Below are 26,722 nucleotides of genomic sequence, written 5' to 3'. Positions count from 1 at the left end.
AAAAAAAATCATTAGAAAAGGGGAAAAAATGTGAAAGTATTTTTGTGTCACATATTTGTCTTAACTGTTAACCTTGTTTAATTCTGCCTTTGCAATTTTTTTTCTTCCACTGTTAGGTTTTAACTAAAGAATTTTACAGTCTCCAAGCCTCTTCTGAAAAACGCATTACTGAACTTCAATCACGGAACTCTGAGCATCAGGCAAGGCTAGACATTTATGAGAGATTGGAAAAAGAGCTCGATGAAATAATAATGCAAACTGCAGAAAGTAAGTCTCCCACTACCTCACACACACAACTCTTTTTTCTGGCAGCACAAGGAACCTGGTATTGTTTCTAAAACCGCTTTGGTATATTTCTTTAAAATCCAGTTGGTGACTTTCAAAAAATATATATCTTACATCTTAAAAATTAGTTAATCTTAATTTCAGTAGTTGGCACTTAAAAAATCAGTTACCTATGACAGATTTTATCTTTTCATTTATACAGTTCCTCATCGAACAATTAAATGTTTACATGTGCCAGGAACCTGGGGCTTTGGAGTTCACGTGATAATTCTACCTGATGAGAGCTTCTAACCTAGACTACTGGAAGAAGCAAACATATTGGGGCGCCTGGGTGGCTCAGTCGTTAAGAGTCTGCCTTCAGCTCAGGTCATGATCTCAGGGTGCTGGGATCGAGCCCCACATCGGGCTCCCTGCTCGGCGGGAAGCCTGCTTCTCCCTCTCCCACTCCCCCTGCTTGTGTTCCCTCTCTCGCTGTCTCTCTCTGTCAGATAAATAAAAAATCTTAAAAAAAAAAAAAAAAAGAGAGACAAATATATTGAAGATAAAGTAGTGAGATATGTGCTATTAGCAAGAAATAGGCATTTCTCAGTGGAAATACAGAAGAGGTTCTAAGTTAATTCCACCTTGGTGGTGAGGAATACAGTACCTAAGAGGGAAGGTGATGCTTTGAATGAGTCGTAGAAAACAAAAATTCCTTGAATATACCTGGTTATAATCCTGGACCTTCAATTTCTACTTCTTCTGTTTCCTCTTATTACACAATCTTCCTGTGTTATCCTTGGTGTTAAAGGAATATTTTAAATTAAACTTTCACCATTGACTGAGATGGTTGCTACAGCACATTATTTTTGTTCGAAAGTCAGAAATATCAGGGACTTTCTTATCAAGTGGGTTTAAACTTCAGTTGAAGTTGAAATTGAATTTGAATCTGTTTTGTGCACATTTTCTTGTAAAGGATATGTTATATTTGTAGGCCTATTTAAGGAAAACTTTTTTTCATTCCTATCAGTATCTTTCTTCCACTTCTAGAGTCAATATCATGACTGCAAGTTTCCAAATTTGTCTTCAGTGTCTTCCCTGGAGTCAGAGGAATCTCTATAAAATACAGATTTGATTGTACCATACCCCTGCGTTAATGCCTCTGTCATCTTAAGATAGCATGAAGTCAGATTCCTTAGCACAACTTCTTGCATTAGACCTTCCTTTATCTTTCATGCCTTGCCATTCCCTATCATATCATCTTATTTTTTTTATTATTATGTTAATCACCATACAGTACATCATTAGTTTTTGATGTACTGTTCCATGATTCATTGTTTGCGTATAACACCCAGTGCTCCATGCAGAACGTGCCTTCCTCAATACCCATCACCAGGCTAACCCATCCTCCCCCCCTCCTCTAGATCCCTCAGTTTGTTTCTCAGAGTCCATAGTCTCTCATGGTTCATCTCCCCCTCCGATTTCCCCCCTTCATTTTTCCCCTCCTGCTATCTTCTTATTTTGAAAGTTCCATACTCCTTCTTATCTTCAGAATTTTGCATATGTCCCTCTGTCTAAAGAAATCAGGAGTAGAGCAGAACTTCCTCAATCTGATAAAGGATATCTACAAAGAACCTACAGCTAATATCATTCCTAATGATGAAATAGTAAATGCTTTCTCTTTAAGGGAGAGTGAGTACAAGGCAAGGATTTCTATTTTTATAACATATGAAACATTGTAATGCAGTTTAAAATACTTTTTATATTCCATTTATATGGAAATGCAGGGGCCTAGTAAAAGGCCCACATTTAATAATACTAGTACACACCTACCAAAATGGCTGAAGTTAGAAAGACTGGTTATAACAATGTTAGTGAGAATATAGAACAACTGCAATTTGGTATAAAACCAAACAACCTATCCAATAATACAGCAATTCTATTCCTATGTATTTTGCCCAAGAGAAAAGAAAGCATATGCATACAAAAAGAGTTCTACCTGGATATTCAGGAGCTGTATTCATGATAGTCAAAAACTGGTAACAACCCAGGTGACTATCACAGGAAAATGGCTAATCAAACCATAATACATTTTATATTGTAGACCTACTACTCCTCAATAAAAAGAAACAAACTACTGATGTCTTCAGCAACATGGATGAATCTGAAAAACTTTATGCTTAGTCCTAGAAGCCTTATATGACTAAATTTATATAAAAATCTAGAAGAGGAGAAACTAATCTATAGTAAAAAAAAATGCAGAACAGTGGTTGCCTCTAAGGATGGTTGTCACCAAAAATTAAATGGGAAAAGAGGGCGCCTGGGTGGCTCAGTCGTTAAGCATCTGCCTTCGGCTCAGGGCATGATCCCAGGGTCCTGGGATCGAGCCCCACATCAGGCTCCCTGCTCGGCGGGGAGCCTGCTTCTCCCTCTCCCTCTGCTGCTGCTCCCCTACTTGTGCTCTCTGTCAAATAAATAAATAAAATCTTTAAAAAAAATAAAAATAAAAAAATAAATGGGAAAAGAGATATTAGGGAACTTCCCAGGGTGTTGGAATTCTGTATCTTAACAGGGTTTGTGTTACACATGTGTATATTTCTCAGAACTCACTGAATGGTAGACTTAAGATTTGTACCTCTTAACATATGTAAACTTAATTCTTTTAAAAAAGAACTATAAATAAATATTGAACTATAGTTGATAATTTACATGTTGAACTGTTGAGAGGTGAAGGACAGATGTCTACAGTTTACTTGGAAATACATTAGAAATGTAAGATAGATTCATAAATGTATATAGTGATAGATGTGTGATAAATTATGTACAATACAATGTTTAACTCAGAATCCAGATGTTGAGCTGTATGGGTGTACCCTATAAACATCTTTTAGCTTTTCCAGATGTGTAAATATTTTCTTAATAAAATCTTTTTTTTTTTTTTTTTTTGAGAGAGAGTGAACACGCAACCCAGGCGGAGTGGGAGGGGGGTGCTGGCAGAGGGAGAAGGAGAGAGAGAATCCTAAACAGGCTCTATGCCCAGCACAGAGCTAGATGCAGGGCTCAGTCTCACCACACTGAGATCATGACCTGAACCAAAATCAAGAGTGAGACACTTAACTGGCTGAGCCATCCAGGCATCCCTCTTAATAAAATCTTTAGAAAAAATACAGAAATAAATTTTTGCTTTGCTATTGTTTAAACCACCTTAAAATCATCTTAGAATAAAATATATTTATACTTGGAAGATCAAGAAACTAGGTTCATCTCTATCCATTCACAATGGAAATTAGAATATTCCTATCCTTAAAGAATGCTTAGTAACAAAAATTTCAAAGATGTAGTACAAAACATTCTTTTTTAGTACTACATTGTGTATAATTTTCAAAGGATCACCATCTAATACAGCAAATTTCAGCTGATATGAAGATGGTTAGACTTCATTTATTAGGGTGTAATCGTGGCAAATGACATAGCCTATTTATACTTGAATTGCTCTTTATAATTAAATAAGTGTATTATTTGGATATTTGAGGAGTTTAGTTTTCAAAGATCTCATCCAGTTGTTAGATGTATTGTGGGGCGCCCGGGTGGCTCAGTTGGTTAAATGTTGAACTCTTGATCTCAGGTCAGGTCTTGATTTCAGGGTTGTGAGTTCAAGTCCCACATTGGGTTCCATGCTGGGCATGGAGCCTACTAAAAGAAAGAAAGAGAAAGAGAGTATTGCCCAGAAGCTAAATAAATTCCAATATAAAAAGAAAACCAGATTCTGGAAACCTGCTGTCCATCTCATACTACTTGTAACCTCTGCAAGGCATTTGTCACATTTCTTGAGACACTGCTCTTGCTTCTCTAGAGTCACCTGCCTTTCTTTCTTCTCCATCGATTTTGTTGTCTCTTCTAGCTAAAGAGTTAGCTAACTGTTCACCGAGGGTTTTCCTCCTCAACAACTCTTTAATTCTTACTTACTTACCTTCTCTCTGGATAATCTTATCCCTTTCCACAATTTCATTTACTGTCTGTGGGCTAATGATTCCGTAGATCTGTAAAGAGTTCTTTTTTTTTTTTTAAGATTTTTATTTATTTATTTGAGAGAGAATGAGATAGAGAGAGAGCATGAGAGCGGGGAGGGTCAGAGGGAGAAGCAGACTCCCTGCTCAGCAGAGAGCCCGATGCGGAACTCGATCCTGGGACTCCAGGATCATGACCTGAGCCGAAGGCAGTTGCTTAACCAACTGAGCCACCCAGGTGCCCCTGTAAAGAGTTCTTGCAGTCATTAGAAGTGTAACATTTCTTACATTTTTTCTTCTGTCTATGAAACTTACTAATTTTCTTGTATTCTTGATCTGTTAATTAAAGTCTAATTACCATCCAACTTTTGTCAACCTTTATATAGTGCCTTACCGCACCTCCACACCTATTCATTTGTCTAGAATCTACCTTCTTTTCTTCATCCTCCATTGCTCTTAGGGACCATGTCTCAACTGGATTATTACTATAACTTGTGAGGGGTTCTCTGTGCCAATATAGGCCATTCTTTTCCCCATTATTAGAAATTATTTTTCTACAATGTCAGCATCAACAACAACAGTCTTTTGGTCATGTCACCTTTCTATTAGTTCCTTGTTGACTGTGGAATAAAATAAAATCCAAACTCCTTAGCCTAACAAATAAGACTTTAGTTCCATTCCCAGTTGGAACTGAACCTACCTTTCTACTACTATTGTTCTCTAAGCTAACCCCATCCACTTGTCTCACAGTTACTAAAACTTCACAACTCTGTGCCTTTACATATGCACAGGCCCTCCTGTGTCTTCTCTGTGAATGTTAGTCTCCCCACACATTGTCCTCCTAATGCTTCTAGCTTAAGAAAAATGGTGGCACTCAGATATAGTTGCTCAGTGCTCTGTACTATTAAGACACATTCATATCTCTTTAGTACCATTTACCATGTTGTATAGTACATTGTTTCTGTACTTAAATCACCACTAGATTAGTTATCCCGTGAGTTATCAATCCATTAGGTATTAAACTCAAATTTAAGATGTCCATTAATATCTAACTGATGCGTTTTTGAGATGTTAACTACATTTACCTTCTTCCTTCCGAATTTAGAGACAAGAGTCAGATAGGTATCTAAATGCCAGCTCTAATAGAGGCGTTCTGCCATTCTGATAGAGCTGAATTGGAGAACTCATCTTGGATCTGAAGCCATGACAAACGATAACAGAATTGGCAATGGCATATGTCATCTCTTGCTTCCACATTTCCCTGACAACTAATAATTCTACCTCTGAGAACTGACCCTTGTTCGCCATGAAAAATAGGGATAAAATTGAAGGAAAGCAGAAAAAATTTATTTAAAATTCTTAGTGTGCCATAAAAGGATCAGTCAACAAATATATGCATATTACAGTAATGGACCTGCAAATAGCTTCACTTAATAATGTGAACTATGTGACTTTGCTTTAAATCTGGAACACTTCTGAAAGGTTTCTCGGGAAGCCTGGGTGGCTCAGTCAGTTAAAGCGTTTGCCTTCGGCTCAGGTCATGATCCAGGGTCCTGGGATCGAGTCCCACATCGGGCTCCCTGCTTCTCCCTTCTGCCTGCAGCTCCCCCTGCTTGTGCTCTTTCCCTCTCTCTTTCTAACAAATAAATAAATAAATAAAATCTTTAAAAAAAAAAAAGGTTTCTCTTTTTAATGTTAGAATAATGGTTGTTGTTAATAATGTTACAAAAATTGTTATATATCATTGACTGCTTTAATTTGAGCTAGTAAACCTTTAGTTTTTATGGACTTTATTTTTTAATCCCAACTTACAGTAAAATTGCCATTGCTTTTAAACTTTTTAACAATGAAATGTTAACCTGTCAGTTAAAGTTCCTTCTGAAAAAGAGTGGTGTGACAGTGGCAGAATTTAGAAGTAAATGGTTTTGCTGAATTTTTTTCTAATAAAAAGGCCATCAATACATTGTTAGTACTGCACATTTTTTTCAGATTAGCCTACTTAAATGCACAGTTTCATTATTACTAACTTAGTTAAGATAAAGTTGTTCTGATAGAATAATACACATCTTTCCTAATTAAAAGTCATTTCTTTTATCGAGAAGTAGTCAAATTGATGTTATCATTACTTATTTATAATTATATAACATACATTCCATGTAAAAAGCCTTAGAATCATTCAGAATAACATAGTGTCTATATTACTATGCTTTATAACAAGAAACTTTAACATGTCATATGATGCAAGCCCTTACACCTTTTAAAAATAAATGGAACAAATTTAAGCAACCATAAACTTTAAGAAATATGCTTCTACTTACAAATGGACTGTTTGAGATTATGCGTTAGCCTACTTTCTAATGTTCTTATGCTCCCTGATTCATTAGGATGACCCCTTTTTTTAATTTTCACTTCTGCCATGCTTTTTAAGAAAAAAAAAACAGACTTATTTTACATCATACACTTTAATACTTTTCAGTTGAAAATGAAGATGAGGCTGAAAGGGTTCTTTTTTCCTATGGCTATGGTGCTAATGTTCCCACAACGGCCAAAAGACGACTAAAGCAAAGGTAAAATCAATATATATTTGTTTTACTTATCTACTCAAGCTAAATGTAATTACATTATGCTTTTTGATAATGTGCAAAGTTACTTTATTCTTAGTATGCATAAATATTAAATTGCTCACAAAATAAAGCATAGTAAGTTATAATCATGCATTTCATGTATTTTTAAGTGAGTTTAATGGTCAGTAAAATAGAAGTGTACATTAGAATTTTCCTAGAATTAGATTCAGTGGTAATGACACCATTTTAATTTTATTTTCACATTAATTTCAAGTGAGTTACAAATGCTTTTGTACCAACAGTTTTCAGGTTAAAATTAATTAATTATGCTTCCTTTTTCCTCTTGTTTTTTATTCAGCTATGTATATTCCTTGACATATATTTGAGGAAAAGAAAGAGGGAAGCAGGCAGAGAAAGAGATGAGATAGAACGTGTATTATGATTGAAAATGTCAAAGACTGTGAAGCCCAGAAAATTTGGGGGAGATCCACTCAAGATACTACTTAAGAGTACACTAAGAGAAAAATTGTGTCTATATTAATCAGTTTTCTGGTTGAGCTAGCTGATTTTTTTTACCTAACTCCTTTCTCGCACTTTAATTCATCCTTCTGTGCAAAAACATCTCACTGCCCCATTTTCTACTGTATCAAATATAAATATTTCTGCCAGACCTCCAGGCCCCTCTACCTGGCCCCACCTCTCCAGCCTCATTTGCTTCTCTACCCAAAATGAGGGCAGTATATCTCTGTGCTTATAAACATCTGTTTTCTCCATACCACACAATAGAGCATCTCTCTCATCTCATTAACTCTTGTTTCCCATGTCATTTCCCCAGCCATTTGGAAGGTTCCTCAAGGTCAGCAACTGTATCTTATTCTTGTTTATTCTTTCTTTATGTAGCATGATGTAAGATACCTAGTAGAATTGTCTCTTCATCTGAGTATTTGAGGATTTAAAGCTGCTTATCTTTTATTTTCATATGAGTTGATTGAAACATTTAGAGACATTACACACTGAGTAAGAAAAACAGTTCATCCCAACTTTAATACTTCTGTAGAAACTTTGAAGTGATGGCTCAGAGAATAGGATGTCTTTAAGGCCATGATGTAAGATATATGCCATTTTATAACAAAACAAATGGATGCTTTGAATTTGTGTCCCTTACTGGTTAAAGAAAATATCTGGAAAAATTTTAGATCAAGATCTAGGTGACTGTCAAGTGTCATTTTGTAGCTGGAATGGTTAATTCTGTCTGGTGAAGATGCACGTATTTCTAAATTATATATTATTTGAAAAATCAGTTAAAGCCCCATCCCATTCCCATTCTCTGCCCACTCCCTCCACAGGTCACTAAGGGTGACCTCGGCTTTTTGTAATTATCAGCATATCACTGTTTTGGAGCATTATATTGCCTAGGGAGGAATAGAAATGTACTTTTGTGGGTAAGAGACTTCTTTGTCAGTGGTAAATGATTGGTAAATACTAAAAATTGAAATTTGAAGGAAAAGGTCTATTCTCTTCTTTTTTTAGCATATGAATCCTTCAAAAGAATCTTTGTCACAAGGGGGGGAAAAAAAGAATTTTGCTGTTGTAAGCTCTTTTCTTCAGCCCTAAATGCTGAGTTCTTCTAAAATTGAAAGCAATTATTGCTGTTACCTTACTTTTTTTTAAAGAATTTCCAAAAGCAGATGTTGATTTCTTAATAATTAGAGTGAAGATTTAAGGAGCCACAACTGATTCATATTCTGAATAATCTTAACTATCCAAATATTTCTAAAGATTTTATCACTGAGCTATCTATGTGCCTTGAACAAGTGCCTAATGGGCATACTATTAATATCTCCTACCAGCTGGTGCCAGGCATTCGTCTCATGGTGAACCAGAGGGTTATTTTGAGGAAGTGCTTCTCAGGTCATCTAAACTGAGTGAAGGGAAAGTAAGTCTAGATATCCAAAGAGGACATTTATGCATTCCTTCGCCCATTCATTCAACATCTTTTATTGAGTGCCTACTGTATGCACAAAATTGAGCAGTGGCAAAGAGGGTCCCTCTTTTAGGGTCTGACACGTTTGCAAAGTCTGTATTTCATTTTTTAAAAGATATTTGTAAAGAAGTCAGTGGCTTTATGCTCTGTTTAAGTTTAACTTATTTAAGATGAAAGCAATGTAGCTTTTAAGAGAATCTGTATTTAATTCTTCACATTTAAAATTAAAGCAGTGGGGGCGCCTGGGTGGCTCAGTCGGTTGGGCGGCTGCCTTCGGCTCAGGTCATGATCCTGGAGTCCCTGGATCGAGTCCCGCATCGGGCTCCCTGCTCGGCGGGGAGCCTGCTTCTCCCTCTGACTCTCTCCTCTCTCATGCTGTTTCTCTCTCGCTCGCTCTCCAATAAATAAATAAATAAAATCTTTAAAAAAAAAAATAAATAAAATAAAATAAAATTAAAGCAGTGGAAACTGAAGGTACATTATAAAACAACTCAGTCAGAACCACAAATGAAATGTTTGCGTAATAGTTTTCATTATACATTAGTCTATACCAAAATATATTAAAATTTCAAAGGAACTTATTTTCAACTGCTACACAATACATTCCATTCATACTGTGTTTGATGTAAAATCTCATACATTCAGCAAGCAGATTTAGGTATGTTAGGGTAATGCTTAATTGGAGTAAATTTCTGATTATAAAAATAATACGTTTATTTTAGAAAATTGCTGGTAATCCTACCATCCAAAGATAACCATTCAAAATTTATATAGACACATATATTTTCTTGCATATTTAGGATATTATTGTATGTAACGTGGAAGTTTAATTTTTTATCTTATAATTCCATCTTCAACATTTTCTTGTATCATTGAATAGTCTTCAAAAAGGTAATTTTTAATGGTTATCCAAAACTTTAATTTTTAGGACTTTGGTTTTTGAGTTTCATGTTAATAAATTCGATAGTCACTGAAAATTTTCACAGTCACTGAAAATTCTCAAGGTATATTATGAAATTAAAGTGAGAAAATGGATGCAGAGTTCATCACACAGTGCCTGGCATATAGTGGGTTATTCAGTAAAGGTTAGTTAGACCAATTAAGGTTTCCTAGAGTAAATTGCCCAGTTGATTTTATTATAAGTCTCAAATCAGGCTTACTCATATTTTGAAGTTTCAATGGAGATAATCAACAATAACAAAATATCACATCAAACTCTTGCTGGGACAAAATTGTAGTAGGTTAAAAGGGCTTATACAATGAAAGTAAATTAAAATGAAATGGGCTCTTCTTGACTTGACTAAACTTGAAAATCTGAAGTAATGTTTTTGTTTCGGTCATGATTGTTTTGAAAATAGCAAACAAGATTTTCTGGTTGCATGTTTTAGTTATGCTCTTTAACCTGCAACTTAAATGGGTAACACCCAGGCAGTAACGTGGTCTCAGTGTGTGCTTCTCTGTTTGCTTTGGCAGATCTGAATGGATAGCCTTTTCTGAAGGTTCTAAACCTTTCAAATTGCAAGATTTACTGCATACTATAGACCTTTTGTTTTAGTTTCCGTCTAGTTTTATAAAGAGCTTTAAGTTGAAACTCTCACAATAGACTGAGCTTTATAATAAAGGAAAAAATTAAAGCAGAGGAAACTTTTTTTTCCTCTAGCAAACTTTGGTGTATAATGAAAATTTGGTTTTCTCTCTTTATTCTCATGTAGGTAAGTTCTCATTTTTGTCCTTGGGAAACGTTGTACTTATTTCATTTGGGTTGGTTTTAAGAATAGTCCTTTAAAAAGTACTGTTGGTCATGGTCAACTCGAAAGTTTAAACCTACAGAAGAAACTAGGGGAAGTATCATATGACTATAGATAATCAGCATGAGACCACTATTTGGTTCTCAAGAATTACCAGCAGAGCAGTAAGTACAGGCACCAACCTGAAGAGTTCTGAAGCTGGAATCATTCTGGCACTGGTGCCCTTTTATTGAACAATTTATTTTTTATGCCATACTAATAAGAGACAGACCTCTGACCTGCTAAACTTGAAAAAGACCAAAAAGCCAAATGTTATTTCAGACAAGTAACTAATTAGCATATCACTAAATAAATGCACTTGCTTAGGGGCGCCTGGGTGGCTCAGATGGTTAAGTGTCTGCCTTCGGCTCAGGTCATAATCCCAGTGTCCTGGGATCAAGTCCCGCATCGGGCTCCCTGCTCAGCCGGGAGCCTGCTTCGCCCTCTCCCTCTGCCTCTCTCCCTGCTCATGCTCTCTCTCTCGGTATCTCTGTATCTCAAATGAATAAATAAAATCTTAAAAAAATAACAATAAATGCACTTGCTTATTTGGAGTTTTGACAATACTAAGAAAATCATACCAAGATTGAAGGAATTGGGACAGAACATCAGTTCTCCATTGTGCTTTGACATCTCAGATATAGATGAAGATCCCCCATGTCCACATTGGCTGGGCTATACTATTATGAAGTTATATGTAATAACCAGCAGTGCTACTGCCATTGACAGATCTAAGAGAATAACTTTCATTTGGAGTCAAGAAGTGATGAGGGAGCTAGGAGATAACCCTGATGAGAAAATTTTACCAGCTAACAGCTGAAATTTTTGTTTAATATTTGGATACAAAACTGTACTCTTGCAGTAGTAGTTTCTAGCTGATGTTGAACTTAATCTTGGTGTAGGTAAAAATCACGTGGCAATGAATATAATTACAAAGAAGTATTGTTAAGTTGTACCTATGTTAATGTCCCAACAAATAGCCTGTAAAAGCAGTGCTTTCTTGAGTTCAGTACATTTTGTACAAAAAAAAATAATAACCTTTAGCAGGGCTCATTTTTCCTGACTGTATCCATAGTTACTTTTTATAAAGAACTTGGGAAGGACTTGTTTTCATTCTATGTGCGTTGTGCTTAAAGAAACATAAACTCAGCTATATAGATGAGAAATTCTTCATTTGCCTTGCTTTGAATTTCAGTTAAAGTGAATTTCTTTCTTCCCACTTCTAACACCCCAGATTTCTACACAGAATCCACTTATGACACCAAATCACTGGCCACAACAATATGCTGCATTTAAAGATACAGGAGATTGAAGTATAGAAGAGATAAATTGGTATCTGTAATATTTGCCTTCTTTTACTAACTTTATGCACATTTTTATTACAAGTTCAGTGCTTAGATGCTGAGCATTAGTCATGTTTTAATATTGAAACTCTGCAACCTAAGAATATGGTTTCTACCAATGTGTTCATGTGAACAAAATTCCCTTACAACAAAATCAATCAAGAAAGATTTAAGTGTGTACTCTGTTTAGCACACACCACTGTTTAGCACAAACCATAAGACCGTGTCTTCATGTAAATTGCATCTGTTGGGAAAGAAAAGATTAACACACGTGAAAGAATATCAAGAAACATCGAAAAACATGTAATTTAGTGCCATATTGTATGCTAGACTGTGTCAGAGAAACAGATCAGTGAGGAGTAGCATGGTCAGAAATAGAGGAAGTGGAACTTGAAGGGAAATTTAAGAAAAAGTTGGGTCTGGGTCGCCTAGGTGGCTCAGTTAGGCATCTGACTCTTGATCTCAGCTCAGGTCTTGATCTCAGGGTCCTGAGTTTGAGCCCCACATTGGGCTCCATGCTGGGTGTGGAGCCTACTTCAAAAAAAAAAGTTGGATCTGTCAAGCAAGGAAATAACCTGTCTTCTTCAGACTGGGGGACCAACAGAGGTATAGTGGAAGGAACATACAAAACATGTTTATGGGACATTTTAAGAAGAGTAGACATTAATGGAAAATAAGGTTGGTTCAGTTGAGATTACAGAAGGCCTTGATATTTTTAAATAATTTAGACAGAGTAGAATTAACCATGTAGGTAAGATTTGAAGTGGGTGAGAAAAGGACATAAATATCACTTCATTAAATAAGAAATACAAATGTCTGACGGACATATGAAAAGATGTTTAACCTCACAAGTGAAGAAATTTAAAGTAAGATTCTATTGTTTATATAAGGTTATTAGCAAAACTTTTAAAGATTGATTATCCCCATTGTGAGCCTAGGGTATGAAGAAACAGGAGGTCTTACATAAAGTTCAGTCATTCAACAGTTTATTACTGAACACCTCCTTTGTACCAGGTATTATTCAACGTACTTTGACTACATTCAAGAACAAAATAAATAAAAATCCCAGTCCTTGGAGAACTTTCATTCTATTTCATGAGAATTTAAATTTACACCAACCTTTCAAGGGGAATGTTTGAAAATCTGTAATACATACATGTTTGACTCTATCATTATGCTTTCTGAGGACATGGAAGCACGAGGAGTGCAAAGATATATTTATGTAATGATTTAGAACTTTCTACAGCATAAGGCACTGTTGTGAATGCTGTAATTGGATTGTCTTTTTATTACTGAGTTATAAGAGTTCTTTAGGGGCACCTGGGTGGCTCAGTCGGGTAGGCATCTGCCTTCGGCTCAGGTCACGATCCCAGCGTCCTGGGATCGAGTCCCACATCAGGCTCCCTGTTCAGCGAGGAGCCTGCTTCTCCCCCTCCTTCTGCGCTCCCCCCCACCCCACCACCGCTTGTGCTCTCTCACATTCTCTCTCTCTCAAATAAATAAATAAAATCTTAAAAAAAAAAAAAAAGGAGTTCTTTATATTTTCTAAATACAAGTCCCTTATCCGATACATATTTTGGAATGTTCTCTTCCGTTTCATGTGTTGTCTTTTCACTTTCTTGATGGTGTCTTTTGAAGCACAAAACTGTTTAATTTTGATGTAGTGCAGTTTATCTAATTTTTCTTTTGTTGCTTGTGCTTTTAGTGCCGTATCTAGAATCCTTTGCCAAATCCAAGGTCAGGAGGACTTACTCCTGTGTTTTCTTCTGAGAGTTAATATTTTAGCTTTTACATTTAGGTCTTTGATCCATTTTGAGTTAATTTTTGATATGTGAGGTAAGCATTTTGTAATATTTTTAATGTGGCTCCTAAAAATTTTTAAATTACATGTGTGGCTTGCATTATGTTTCTGTTGGACAAAACTGGCCTAGACCAATGGTCTCCAGACTTTTTGATATGATTCCCTATTGGGGAAAAAAATTGAGCATTCACCCTAACAATACATTTACATGTATTTATCAATTACATACATGTATTATCACATGAATAACATGTACATTAAAATATAAAACCTACATAGAAAATTAAAATTTTAAAGACACTTGGAACTCCTGGGTGGTTCAGTTGGTTAAGTGTCTGCCTTTGGCTCAGGTCATAATCCCAGGGTCCTGGGATCGAGCCCCACATCGGGCTCCCTGCTCGGTGGAGAGCCTGCTTCTCCCACTTCCCCTGCTTGTGCTCACTGTCTCTCTCTCCCTCTCTCTCTCTCTGTCTCTGTCAAATAAATAAAATCTTTAAAAAAATAATAAAATTTTAAAGACATTTAATATTAAAATAAGTGTAAGAAAAATTTCCCACACTTCAGTGGATTATTTTGCACATAATTGCTTTTGGAGACCACCAGTCTAGACTGTGATCGTAACTTTATAATTGGCTCAAGTCTTCTTCCTTCTCCACAGTGTCGACAGAGAACTGTCTCAAGTGCAAATCTGATCATGTCATGCCTAACCAATTTAAGGATAAAATCCAAACTCAGCTTAACATTTAAGGCCTTTCATCATATATCCCTGCCTTTGTCTCTCTAGCTTCAGCTCTCACCACACGCCATGTATTTTCTCAATCCATACCATACCCCCGCACATCATCCTTTACCTGTGCTTTTCCCTCTACCCAGAATGCTATTTCTCTGCTTCCTCACCAGATAGTCAGTCTTAGTTTTCATCCCTCAGTGTGCCCCTTCTTAGCATTTAGCACACTACTGTAATTTATTTGCTCGTCTTCCTCAGCAGACTATTAGATCCTCCAGGTAGAAACTGTGTATTCCCAGTGCCTATTTAGATTACAGGCTTTTTATAAATTTTGTTAAAAGAGAATGTTCTTGAATGTCTTATTGAATGAATTAATAATGTTTCTTCTAATTCAACCTGCTTTTCTATAGTCATTGATATTTATGATGAAGAAAAAAATGCTAATATTATAATCATTTTTGTTTAATTGCAGGTATGATAATGATGAAAAATTATGTCTTGTTTTTCCTGTGTGTTCTAGATTTCACAATATTTTATATTCTTTTTCTTCTTTCTTTTTTCCTTTTTTTTTTTTTTCGGTAACATCTGTAATCCATGGACTAAATGGGTCATTTAGGACAACCTGAGAATCTTAATACCATTTCTGAAATGTCTATGAAGAGATGTGTTCTGCTGTCTTTACAATGACTTTAGGAGTAAAAGTAAATGTTTTAGATGTGATCCATGCATCAATTGGAGACCAGTTGTTACGACAGTGTCTTCTACATTATAAGCATTATGTATCATAAGTGAGATCAACATCCATAGTAAAAGTCACAGTCATTTCTGTCAGCATCAGTTCCTAGAAAGTTTTTCTAAATAAAATGGTTCTATATACTAGTAAGTAGAACACTGTAAAACACATTATGAGCATTTCAAGGCATCATAAGATAACTTCCTTCTCTTTAGAGTTGATTTTCCTCTCTCAGAATCCTCAACTAGAATCAGGGCAATTCCTAGTAGAAGGAGGTAGCCCTGGTATTTGGGCATAAGCACCAGCATACCAAGAATTTCTTGAATTCACTACTGTATGTCATGTGATATTTTGCATTGATAAGTGGTATCACACCATATCTGCATAAGAGCATTATGCAATGTCCAAACAAAACAAAAAGCACCCAAATCAGATGAGCTACTTACTTTTATTAAGCATGTTGTCTTCAAGTCATTATCTTCCTCAAAATGTTGGTAATGGGTGACCTTTGCATCTGATTATTTTCTTGCATCCCTTTTTCTTCCATTTCATATCATCCGCAACTGTTTTCTGTGTAATAGCATTTGATTGTGTTCATTGTTCCATACTGAGCATTACACGGATATGGTCTGTACCTTCAACATGCATTTACTGAGAAATTACCATGTACAAAAAGAACCTCATGCTGAGTTCTGTGAGAGAAAGATGGAAAGACTTATTCCTAACATATATGAAGGATGGGAAAGAAAATGAAAATATGAATGAAGATAACTCAAAGAATTTTATATTAACTTCATAAAAAACAGAGTTAATGATATAAAATACTGATGATTGCAAACATATAATAAATCCAACAGATGAAAACTGTAAACATAACATAAAATTAGTGTTAAGACTTATTTGTAGAGATCTTATTTTAGGGTCAAATTTGAGAGAACTTAGTATATTTTAGATTGGGGGATAGAAAATGGGGTAGCCATAACTGTAAATATCTTAAAAACCTATAGAAGAAAGTAGATTAGTGATTCCCTACAGCTGGGCAGGAGGATGGGGAACAATGCTAATGGGGAAAGATTTTTTTTGTGATGAAAATATTCTAAAATTAGAGTATAGTTGCATAATTCTAAACGTACTAAAAATCATTTAATTGGACACTTTAAATGGGTGGACCTTGTGGCATATAAATTACATAGCAGTAAAATTCTGTATCATTTTTAAAGCTATTTTTTATAAAAAAAATGATTGTCAAAAAATAAGGACTGTCTTTTCCCCTCTAACTTCAGCTGATTATTAAGGCAAAATCTTATGCCAGTAGGAACTTAGATATGAGCGTATCTAAACAAGCTGCGCAATTCACTATATAAACTTTGACCAGAACTCATCTTTTTCATTTGGGATAACAAGTTCTTAGAAATGGATGTGTAGGAAGATGTGTAGCATTATTTTCAGAGTTTTGTCTGCATTCCTTTATCCAATGCTAGGAAATATTAAAAATACAATAGAATTATTTCTGTTCCATAAATAGATAAAATAATTTTATTTAAAGTGAAAATATTTTATTCCATGTCATTGTATAACATCTTGTCTTCTCAGATTCCACAGATTTTGCAATTCAGTAATAGATAACTCCTCCAAACATGAAAATATGATAAATAGGAAATTTTTAGGTTTTTGGAATCACAGAGAAGGTCTTTGGAGCAACATGTCTTCCCAACATTATTAGCAGTTCTTTAAAGAATTATACCATGTTTTTTTCCCTAGTAGGTAGGAGAAATGATTTTATAGTTGAGCCTTTTTTTAATTGTGTCTTAAAAGTGGAATTGGGGCATTTCACATTTAATGTGATATTAAATACTAAAAGTTACATGCACTCAGTACAAGTTGTGATCATCATGTGATGGTCAAAGTGTGATCTTTTAGTACAGAATCTTCCTTTACTATAGACATTTCCACTTTTCATGCATCTTTTCCATCTCTACTTTCAATAGAAAATCTATTTGGTTGTTTTTTGTATAAAATGCATTTTGTTGTCTGAGGTAAACACTGAAGTTTTTCAAAGTACAGGCTTATTATTGTTTCAACTAATTGCCTGATTTGTTTGTAAATGGGAAATTTTTATAAAAATGGCAAAAAGCTGTAAATTGCTATCTTGTGGTCTTTTCAAGCAAGTATAATGTAGCTCTCTACTTTTATAGCAAGGGCTAGAAACCATTACTGCAGTAATCAGTATATCACAGTTATATTATTATGGAGATTTTAATGTTACTTTCAAAATTCTGAGCTGTTGGGATATTGGGATATTCCACTGTTGACACCTGAAAATATTTGACTCCATATTTTTTCTGTAAATACTTAAGTATTACTAGGAAATGGCAAATCAATTTTCAGGCATACAAACACATTTTTAATATTTTAGAAAGCATTCCTCTTTTTTAAGCATTAATTTTCTTATTTCATTCACCTAGTGTCCACTTGGCAAGAAGAGTGCTTCAGTTAGAAAAACAAAACTCGTTGGTTTTAAAAGACCTGGAACATCAAAAGGAGCAAGTAACACAGCTTTCACAAGAGGTAAATAACTTAAACAAAAGAAACACATATTAAGAATCATGGTGTTCATTTTAAATCTTTGGCACTCCTTTGTATATTTTCTGAGCAGTTTTAAAATAAGCTGTTTGCGGGCGCCTGGGTGGCTCAGTCGTTAAGCGTCTGCCTTCGGCTCAGGTCATGATCCCAGGGTCCTGGGATCGAGTCCCGCATCGGGCTCCCTGCTCCTTGGGAGCCTGCTTCTCCCTCTGCCTCTCTCTCTCTCTCTGTCTCTAATGAATAAATAAATAAAATCTTTTAAAAAAATAAATAAATAAAATAAAATAAGCTGTTTGCTAGTGCAAAATGATTTTACAACTTACGAAACTAACTTAATGTTAAAGCCTTATAAAACAACTCGTAGTGTATGGCAAAACTAAGATCAAAAAAAGAGATTAAATGCCCAGACTAAATATAAATGCAGACTAGACAAAGCTTTGATTTCTGAGAATATCAACTGGCAAAACAAGTTTGACAATTTCAGGTAGCATTTTGAGTTTTTAAATAAAACCTCATTTTTTTTATTTTATTTTAATTCCAGCATTGTTAACATACAGTGTTATATTAGTTTCTAGGGTACAGTATAGGGATTCAACAATTCTACATATTACTCAGTGCTCATCATGATAAGTGTATTCTTAATGCCTATCACCTATTTCACCCATCCTCCCACCCACCTCCCCTTTGGTAACCATATGTTTAAAACCTCATTTTTGTTTGTTTGTTTTTTTATTAACATATAATGTATTATTTGTTTCAGGGGTACAGGTCTGTGATTCATCAGTCTTACACAATACACAGCACTCATACAACACATACCCTCCCCAATGTCCATCACCCAGCCACCCCATCCCTCCCACCCCTCTCTACTCCAGCAACCCTCAGTTTGTTTCCTGAGGTTAAGAGTCTCTTATGGTTTATCTCCCTCTCTGGTTTCATCTTGTTTCATTTTTCTCTCCCTTCCCCTATGGTCCTCTGCCTTGTTTCTCAAATTCCTCATATCAGTGAGATCATATGATAATTGTCTTTCTCTGAGTAACTTATTTCGCTTAGCTAATACCCTCTAGTTCCATCCACGTCATTGCAAATGGTAAGATTTCATTTCTTTGATGGCTGCATAATATTCCATTGTGTATATATATATCACATCTTCTTTATCCACTTGTCTGTTGATGGACATCTAGGCTCTTTCCATAGTTTGGCTATTGTGGACATTGCTGCTATAAACATTGGGGTGCCCGTGCCCCTTCGGATCACTACATTTTAAAACCTCATTTTTAAAATTGGTTTGCTTTTTGACTTTTTGATGAAAAATTAAACATACTTAACTTGGTATTCTTTTTTTTCATCTTTTTTTTTAAGATTTTTATTTATTTATTTGACGGAGAGAGAGACAGTAAGAGAGGGAACACAAGCAGGGGGAGTGGGAGAGGGAGAAGCAGGCTTCCCTCTGAGGCAGACGCTTAACTGAGCCACCCAGGTGCCCCTTAACTTGGTATTCTCAAGCTCTCACATTATTTGGTAGATGATAGTTCCCAAATTATCTTTTAAAAATCAGATTCATATTTATTTTCTTCAGCCTTACATCATTTAAAAAACATATATATTTTTACCTGGTGTTTTTAATTCTTTTATTTAACATCTAATTACATTTTTCTGTACTTCTGAAATTCAAATAATAAAAGTTAAAACCAAAGATGCCAACTCATTAGGATTCCTTTTATTTCCTGAGTTCAGCATAACAGCTTTATTATGTTAATGTTTTAAAACTTGGATCTTATAATAAAGGGATTTTTAAAGACATATATTAAAAACTATTAATATATATCATGTAGTCTGTTTTCTGAAGGACCTGTTCATATTTATCTTTATAGTGATAGTGCCTCTATTAAAGTACTTTTAATAATGTGACATTAGAAGGATTTTTATACTCAAATTCCAAAAGACCAGAAATATTTCATATCACTCCAGTGCCTGACATGTAGTTACACTCAGGATGGAAGCAATGTGGTGCTAGCAGATGTTAACCACCAGCTCTCCAGGCTGGAGCGTGAGAGAAGCTCTGATTGGTAGCATTTGCTTGTGTCCCCCCATGACTAACTCTGAGCTGCCAACATCATGTTCCTGAACACAGAGTAAAGATGTTCAGTAGCGCACCACTACATAATGTTTCCACTACACAGATACAATAGATACAGATAAACTCAAGAGCATAGCAAATAGTAAAACAATTAAAAATCAGTGAGTTTGAATATTTGTTCCCTTTTTTAAATAAAATTGATTTTTTGTACATTTAAATAATTTTGAATAATGGCTGTGTTTAACATCCGGCTCACAGAATTCCTAAAAATTTACCAGTTTGCCATCACAAACTGCAGGAAGCCAGCTCCAGCACACCATGGAAGGATAAATAAATAAATGACTAAAGAAACAAATGAGAGGTTAAAGAAACATCTGTTTGCTAATATTTTATAGATCCCTCGTTTCTTTTAACTTCAGAATGACCTATCAAAAATATTTCTTAAAAAAGCTAAACTACATACACGCTTGTGTTGGATATGTGTGTCATAATATTACTTTAAAAAAATAAAACTTCCTGAGTACATCAGTTAATTAAAGTAGGAATTTCTTTTCCTTTGAAATAGGAGTTTCTAAACAGCACACAGCCCCATACAAATTGTATGGGTGAAATGTAAGAAATTAAGTGTTCTTGTAATGAAGTATAATTAACTTTTTAACTTTCTATGAAACAATTTTAAAATAAGCTGTTGGCTTATATTGAGAAAAAGATTTAAAAACTGAAATATAGGGGCACCTTGGTGGCTCAGTCAGTTAAGGGTCTGCCTTCAGCTCAGGTCATGATCCTGGAGTCCCAGGACGAGCCCCGCATTGGGCTCCTTGCTCAGTGGGGAGCCTGCTTCTCCCTCTGCCCCTCCCGCTGCTCATGCTCTCGCTGTCTCTCTCTCACTCTCTGTCTCTCAAATAAATAAATAAAATCTTTTAATAAATAAATAAATACTGGGGTGCCTGGGTGGCTCAGTCTGTTAAGCGTCTGTCTTTGGCTCAGGTCATGATCCCAGGGTTCTGGGATCGAGCCCTGCATCCCTGCTCAGCGGGAAGCCTGCTTCTCCCTCTCCCACTCCCCCTGCTTGTGTTCCCTCTCTCGCTGTGTCTCTCTCTGTCAAATAAATAAATAAAATCTTTAAAATAAATAAATACTGAAATATATGTGATATGAAATGATACGAAGCCTAGAATTTGCTTTTAAATATCCCATAAAAGTGGGGGAAGGACTCATAGATAAAAGAAGAATTTCAAAATATTGATCATGTTTGAAGCTGGGTAAAGGTTACATATGGGTTTATTATTAAGTTCTGTACTTTTGTGTATGTTTGAAAATCTTTCATAAGACATTGGGAGAAAAAATCAGTTACCTTATATTAAAATTTTTATGGCTATCACAGTGTATAACCTTTCCCTTAAGATTGAAAATAAAGTATTTGAAATATTCCATGGATTTAAAAAACTGTTTTCTGTCTAATAAAAGTTATGTTGCTTAAATTGAAAATAATTATATAAACTAATTAGCTAAAAGATGATAGTATTAGAATGCTTCTATAACGGACTATGCATGATACATGGTGAAAATAATTGAGAAGGAAGTTCTCTCAGGCTCTATAGTCTTTAAGTAGTTTATTTAAACTAGCTTGGAGTTTTGAGGTGTGCCTGGGTGGCTCAGTCAGTTAAGCTCGTCCAACTCTTTATTTCAGCTCAGGTCATGATCTCAGGGTGGTGAAATCGAGCCCCACATGCTCAATGCAGAGTCTGCTTGAGATTCTCTCTCCTTCTCCCTCTGCACCTCCCCCACTCATGCTCTCTAAATAAATAAATAAATAAATAAAATCTTGAAGAAAAAAATAAACTAGCTTGGAGTTTTAAGAATAACACATGGATGAAACAAATAATTAAAGCAATAACCATTGAATTATATATGTTGTTCAGAATATATCTGAAATTAAACATAAATGAAGTGCCAAAATGAGAATGCTAAAAAATTTTCAAAAGAACTATTCCTTTTATAGTAGCTTTATTGAAGTATAATTGACATACAGTAAGCTGCACATATTTAAAGTGTACAATATGATAACTTCTGACACATATGTATACCTCTGAAATCATTACCAAAATGAAGATAATGACATATACATCACCCCAAAAGTTTCCTTTTGTCCCTTTGGAATCTCTCCCAACCATTCCTATCCCCATATAGTTCTTAAGCATTCTGTCACTGTAGATTGGCCGTGTTTTACATTTTATATAAACAGAATCATGCAGTAAATATATACACACACTCTCTTTTTTTATCTGACTTCTTTCACTCTGCATAATTATTTCAAGATTCATCCATAGTTCTTTCCTTTTCATTGCTGAGGATATACCATTGTTGTTCATTCATTCACCTGTTGATGGACATTTGGGTAATTTGCAGTTTTTGCCTACTACAAGTAAAGGTGATCTGAATATCCATGTACAGTCCTTTTATGAACAGATGCTTTTTATTTCTTTTGGGTAAATACCTGGGAGCGGACTAGGTGGATCTAATGCAAATGGTTAGGTATCTACTTAACGTTTTGGGAAACTGCCAAACTGTTTTCTGAATGTTTGTGCCATTTTACATTTCCACCAGCAGCATATGAAAGTTCTAGTTCTTCTACTGCCTGGCAAAAGACTTGGTATAGTCAGTGTTTTTAATTTTAGCCAGTCTAATGGGTATATAGTGGTCTCTCATTATGGTTTTAATTTGCATTTCCCTAAAGACTAGTGATACTGAGCATCTTTTCATGTGCTTCTTTGCCCTCTGCTCTTCTTATTGGTGGAAGCATCTTCAAAATTTTTGCCCATTTTATCACATTGTTTTCCTATTACTGAGTTTTGAGTATTATTTATATATTCTAGATACAGGTCCCTTATCAGATATATGATTTGCAAATATTTTCTCCCACTCTTTGGCTTGTTTTCCCATCTCTTAGCGGTGTTTGAAGAGCAGTTTTTATCAAATCCAGTTTATCAGTTTGTTCTTTTATGGATTTTGTTTTTAGTGTTGTATCTAAAATATCTTTGCCTGACCCAAGGTCACAGGGTTTTTGTCTTGATGTTTCATAGTCTCAAGTCTGTAATCCATTTTTAGTTAATTTGTGTATTGTGTGCAAGGTATAGATTGAAATTCATTTATTTGCATATTGAAATCAAATTATTCTTGCATCATTTGTTGAAAAGACCTTGTTGAAAATCAGTCATAAATGTGCGAGTCTGTTTCTGGACTGTTTCCAGTTATCTAATATGTTTATCTTTATGCCAATACTACACTCTCTTGATTACTGAAACTTTATAATGTCTTGAAATTAGATACTGTTGGTCCTCCAACTCTGTTCATTTTCAAATTTGGCTATTTTGTGTCCTTTGCATTTCTGTATGAATTCTGTAATCATTTCTACAAAAAGTTTTTTAAAAAGCTGCTGTGATTTTGATTGGGATTGCATTGAATCTATCGATCAAGAGGGGAAAGTTGAAATCTTTTTTTTAAAGAGCAATTTTTTTTTTTTTTTTTAAGATTTAGGGGCACCTGGGTGGCTCAGTTGGTTAAGTATCTGACTCTTGATTTAGGCTCAAGTCATGATCTCATGGGTCATGGGATCAGGCCCCACATCAGGCTCTGCGCTCAGCGGGGAGTCTGCTTAAAGATTCTGTCTCCCTCTCTCTCTCCCCCAGCTCACTCGACTGCTCTCTCTCCTTAAGTAAATAAATAGATAAATAAATAAATAAAATAACTTTTAAAAATATTTATTTATGTATTTATGTATTTATTTTAGAGAGTGTGGGCAGGGGGAGGAGCAGAGGGAGAGGGACAGACAGACTCCCTCTGTCTGAGTCTGTCTGACTCAGGACACTGAGCAAGGAGCCTGACTCGGCCAGATCCCAGGACCCTGAGATCATGACTTGAGCAGAAATGGAGTCTGATGCTTAACCAGCTGAACTACCCAGGTGCCCCAGAAAATTGAAATCTTAATAATATTGAATATTCTGGCTCCATAATCCACCTTATCCTGCCGTTTATTTGGATCTTTAATTTCTCTTAACGTTATTTTTTATTCTTTAGTGTAAAAGTGTCACATCTTGGGCGCCTGGGTGGCTCAGTTGGTTAAGCGACTGCCTTCGGCTCAGATCATGATCCTGGAGTCCCAGGATCGAGTCCCGCATCGGGGCTCCCGGCTCAGCGGGGAGTCTGCTTCTCCCTCTGACCCTCCCCCCTCTCATGTGCTCTCTCTCTCTCATTCTCTCTCTCAAATAAATAAATAAAATCTTTAAAAAAACAAAAAGTGTGTCACATCTTTTGACTAGTCTTAATACAGTAGTGTTTTTCCATCCTTTTGCTTTTAAATTCTTTGTCTTTATAATTGTTTTATAGGCATCATACATAGTTTTATCTTACTTTTTTATCCTAACAAAATTGGACTTTAATTGGAGTTTTCAGAACATTTTTTTTAAAGATTTTATTTATGTATGTATGTATTTATTTATTTGATTCTCTTTATCCATTCATCTGTCAGTAGACATCTGGGCTCTTTCCATAATTTGGCTATTGTGGACATTGCTGCTATAAACATTGGAGTGCAGGTGCCCCTTCGGATCACTGCATCTGTATCTTTGGGGTAAATACCCAGTAGTGCAATTACTGGGTCGTAGGGTAGCTCTATTTTCAACTTTCTGAGGAACCGCCATACTGTCTTCCAAAGTGGCTGCACCAGCTTGCATTCCTACCAGCAGTGTAAGAGGGTTCTCCCTTCTCCGCATCCTTGCCAACACTTGTCGTTTCCTCACTTGTTAATTTTAGCCATTCTGACTGGTGTGAGGTGGTATCTCACTGAGGTTTTGATTTGTATTTCCCTGATGCCAAGTGATGTTGAGCACTTTTTCATGTGTCTGTTGGCCATTTCTATGTCTTCTTTGCAGAAATGTCTGTTGATGTCTTCTGCCCATTTCTTTCTTTTTTTTTTTTTAAGATTTTATTTATTTGACAGAGAGAGACACAGTGAGAGAGGGAACACAAGCAGGGGGAGTGGGAGAGGGAGAAGCAGGCTTCCTGAGGGGCAGGGAGCCTGATGCAGGGCTCGATCCCAGGACCCTGACTGAGCCACCCAGGCGCCCCTCTTCTGCCCATTTCTTGGTAGAATTATTTGTTCTTTGGGTGTTGAGTTTGGTAAGTTCTTTATAGATTTTGGATACTAGCCCTTTATCTGATATGTCATTTGCAAGTATCCTCTCCCATTCTGTCAGTTGTCTTTTGGTTTTGTTGACTGTTTCCTTTGCTGTACAAAAGCTTTTTATCTTGATGAAATCCCAGTAGTTCCTTTTTGCCCTTGCTTCCCTTGCCTTTGGTGATGTGTCCAGGAAGAAGTTGCTGCGGCCGAGGTCAAAGAGGTTGCTGCCTGTGTTCTCGTCAAGGATTTTGATGGGTTCCTGTCTCACATTTAGGTCTTTCATCCATTTTGAGTCTATTTTTGTGTGTGGTGTAAGGAAATGGTCCAATTTCATTCTTCTGCATGTGGCTGTCCGATTTTCCCAACACCAATTGTTGAAGAGACTATCTTTTTCCCATTGGATATTCTTTCCTGCTTTGTCAAAGATTAGTTGACCATAGAGTTGAGAGTCCATTTCTGAATCTCTGTTCTGTTCCATTGATCTGTGTGTCTGTTTTTGTGCCAGTACCATGCTGTCTTGATGATTACAGCTTTGTAGTAGGGCTTGAAGTCCTGGATTGTAATGCCACCAGCTTTGCTTTTCTTCTTCAACATTCCTTTGGCTATTCAGGGTCTTTTCTGGTTCCATACAAATTTTAGGATTATTTGTTCCATTTCTTTGAAAAAAGTTGATGGTATTTTGATAGGGATTGCATTAAATGTGTAGATTGCTCTAGGTAGCATAGACATTTTCACAGTATTTGTTCTTCCAATCCATGAACATGGAATGTTTTTGTGTTTCTTTGTGTCTTCAGTTTCTTTCATGAGTATTCTATAGTTTTCTGAGTACAGATCCTTTGCCTCTTTGGTTAGATTTATTCCTAGGTATCTTATGGTTTGGGGTGCAGTTGTAAGTGGGATCGACTCCTTAATTTCTTTCTTCTGTCTCATTGGTGTATAGAAATGCAACTGATTTCTGTGCATTGATTTTGTATCCTGTCACTTTACTGAATTCCTCTATGAGTTCTAGCAGTTTTGGGGTGGAGTCTTTTGGGTTTTCCACATAAAGAATCATATCATCTGCAAAGAGTGAGAGTTTGACTTCTTCTTTGCCGATTCGGATGCCTTTTATTTCTTTTTGTTTTCTGATTGCTGAGGCTAGGACTTCTAGTACCGTGTTGAACAGCAGTGGTAATAGTGGACATCCCTGCTGTGTTCCTGCCCTTAGGGGAAAAGATCTCAGTTTTTCCCCGTTGAGAATGATAGGCTTTTGTCATAGATGGCTTTTATGATATTGTGGTATGTGCCCTCTATCCTTATACTGTGAAGAGTTTTAATCAAGAAAGGATGCTTTACTTTGTCAATGCTTTTTCTGCATCTATTGAGAGTATCATATGGTTCTTGTCTTTTATTAATATAGTGTATCACATTGATTGATTTGCAAATGTTGAACCAACCTTGCAGCCCAGGAATAAATCCCACTTGATCGTGGTGAGTAATCCTTTTAATGTACTGTTGGATCCTATTGGCTAGTATTTTGGTAAGAATGTTTGCATCCATGTTCATCAGGAATATTGGTCTATAATTTTCCTTTTTGGTGGGGTCTTTGGTTTTGGGATCAAGGTAATGCTGGCCTCATAAAATGAGTTTGGAAGTTTTCCTTCCATTTCTATTTTTTGGAGTAGTTTTGG

At 35.7% G+C, this 26,722-nt stretch overlaps 1 protein-coding gene across 1 annotated transcript in view; it reads left to right on the top strand.

Annotated features, from left to right (window-relative positions):
• PIBF1 (progesterone immunomodulatory binding factor 1) overlaps positions 1-26,722 on the top strand; it is a 208,844-nt gene that overhangs the window by 126,478 nt on the left and 55,644 nt on the right. The window contains exons 12-14 of the mRNA XM_021697895.1: positions 117-267; positions 6,748-6,838; positions 17,676-17,778. Of these exons, the coding sequence (XP_021553570.1) occupies positions 117-267; positions 6,748-6,838; positions 17,676-17,778 (345 nt within the window). The remainder of the gene's footprint in view (positions 1-116; positions 268-6,747; positions 6,839-17,675; positions 17,779-26,722) is intronic.

The sequence above is a fragment of the Neomonachus schauinslandi genome, chromosome 3, assembly GCF_002201575.2.
Source record: "Neomonachus schauinslandi chromosome 3, ASM220157v2, whole genome shotgun sequence".
Lineage (NCBI taxonomy): Eukaryota > Metazoa > Chordata > Mammalia > Carnivora > Phocidae > Neomonachus > Neomonachus schauinslandi.
This window is presented reverse-complemented; position numbering and strand designations above follow the sequence as displayed.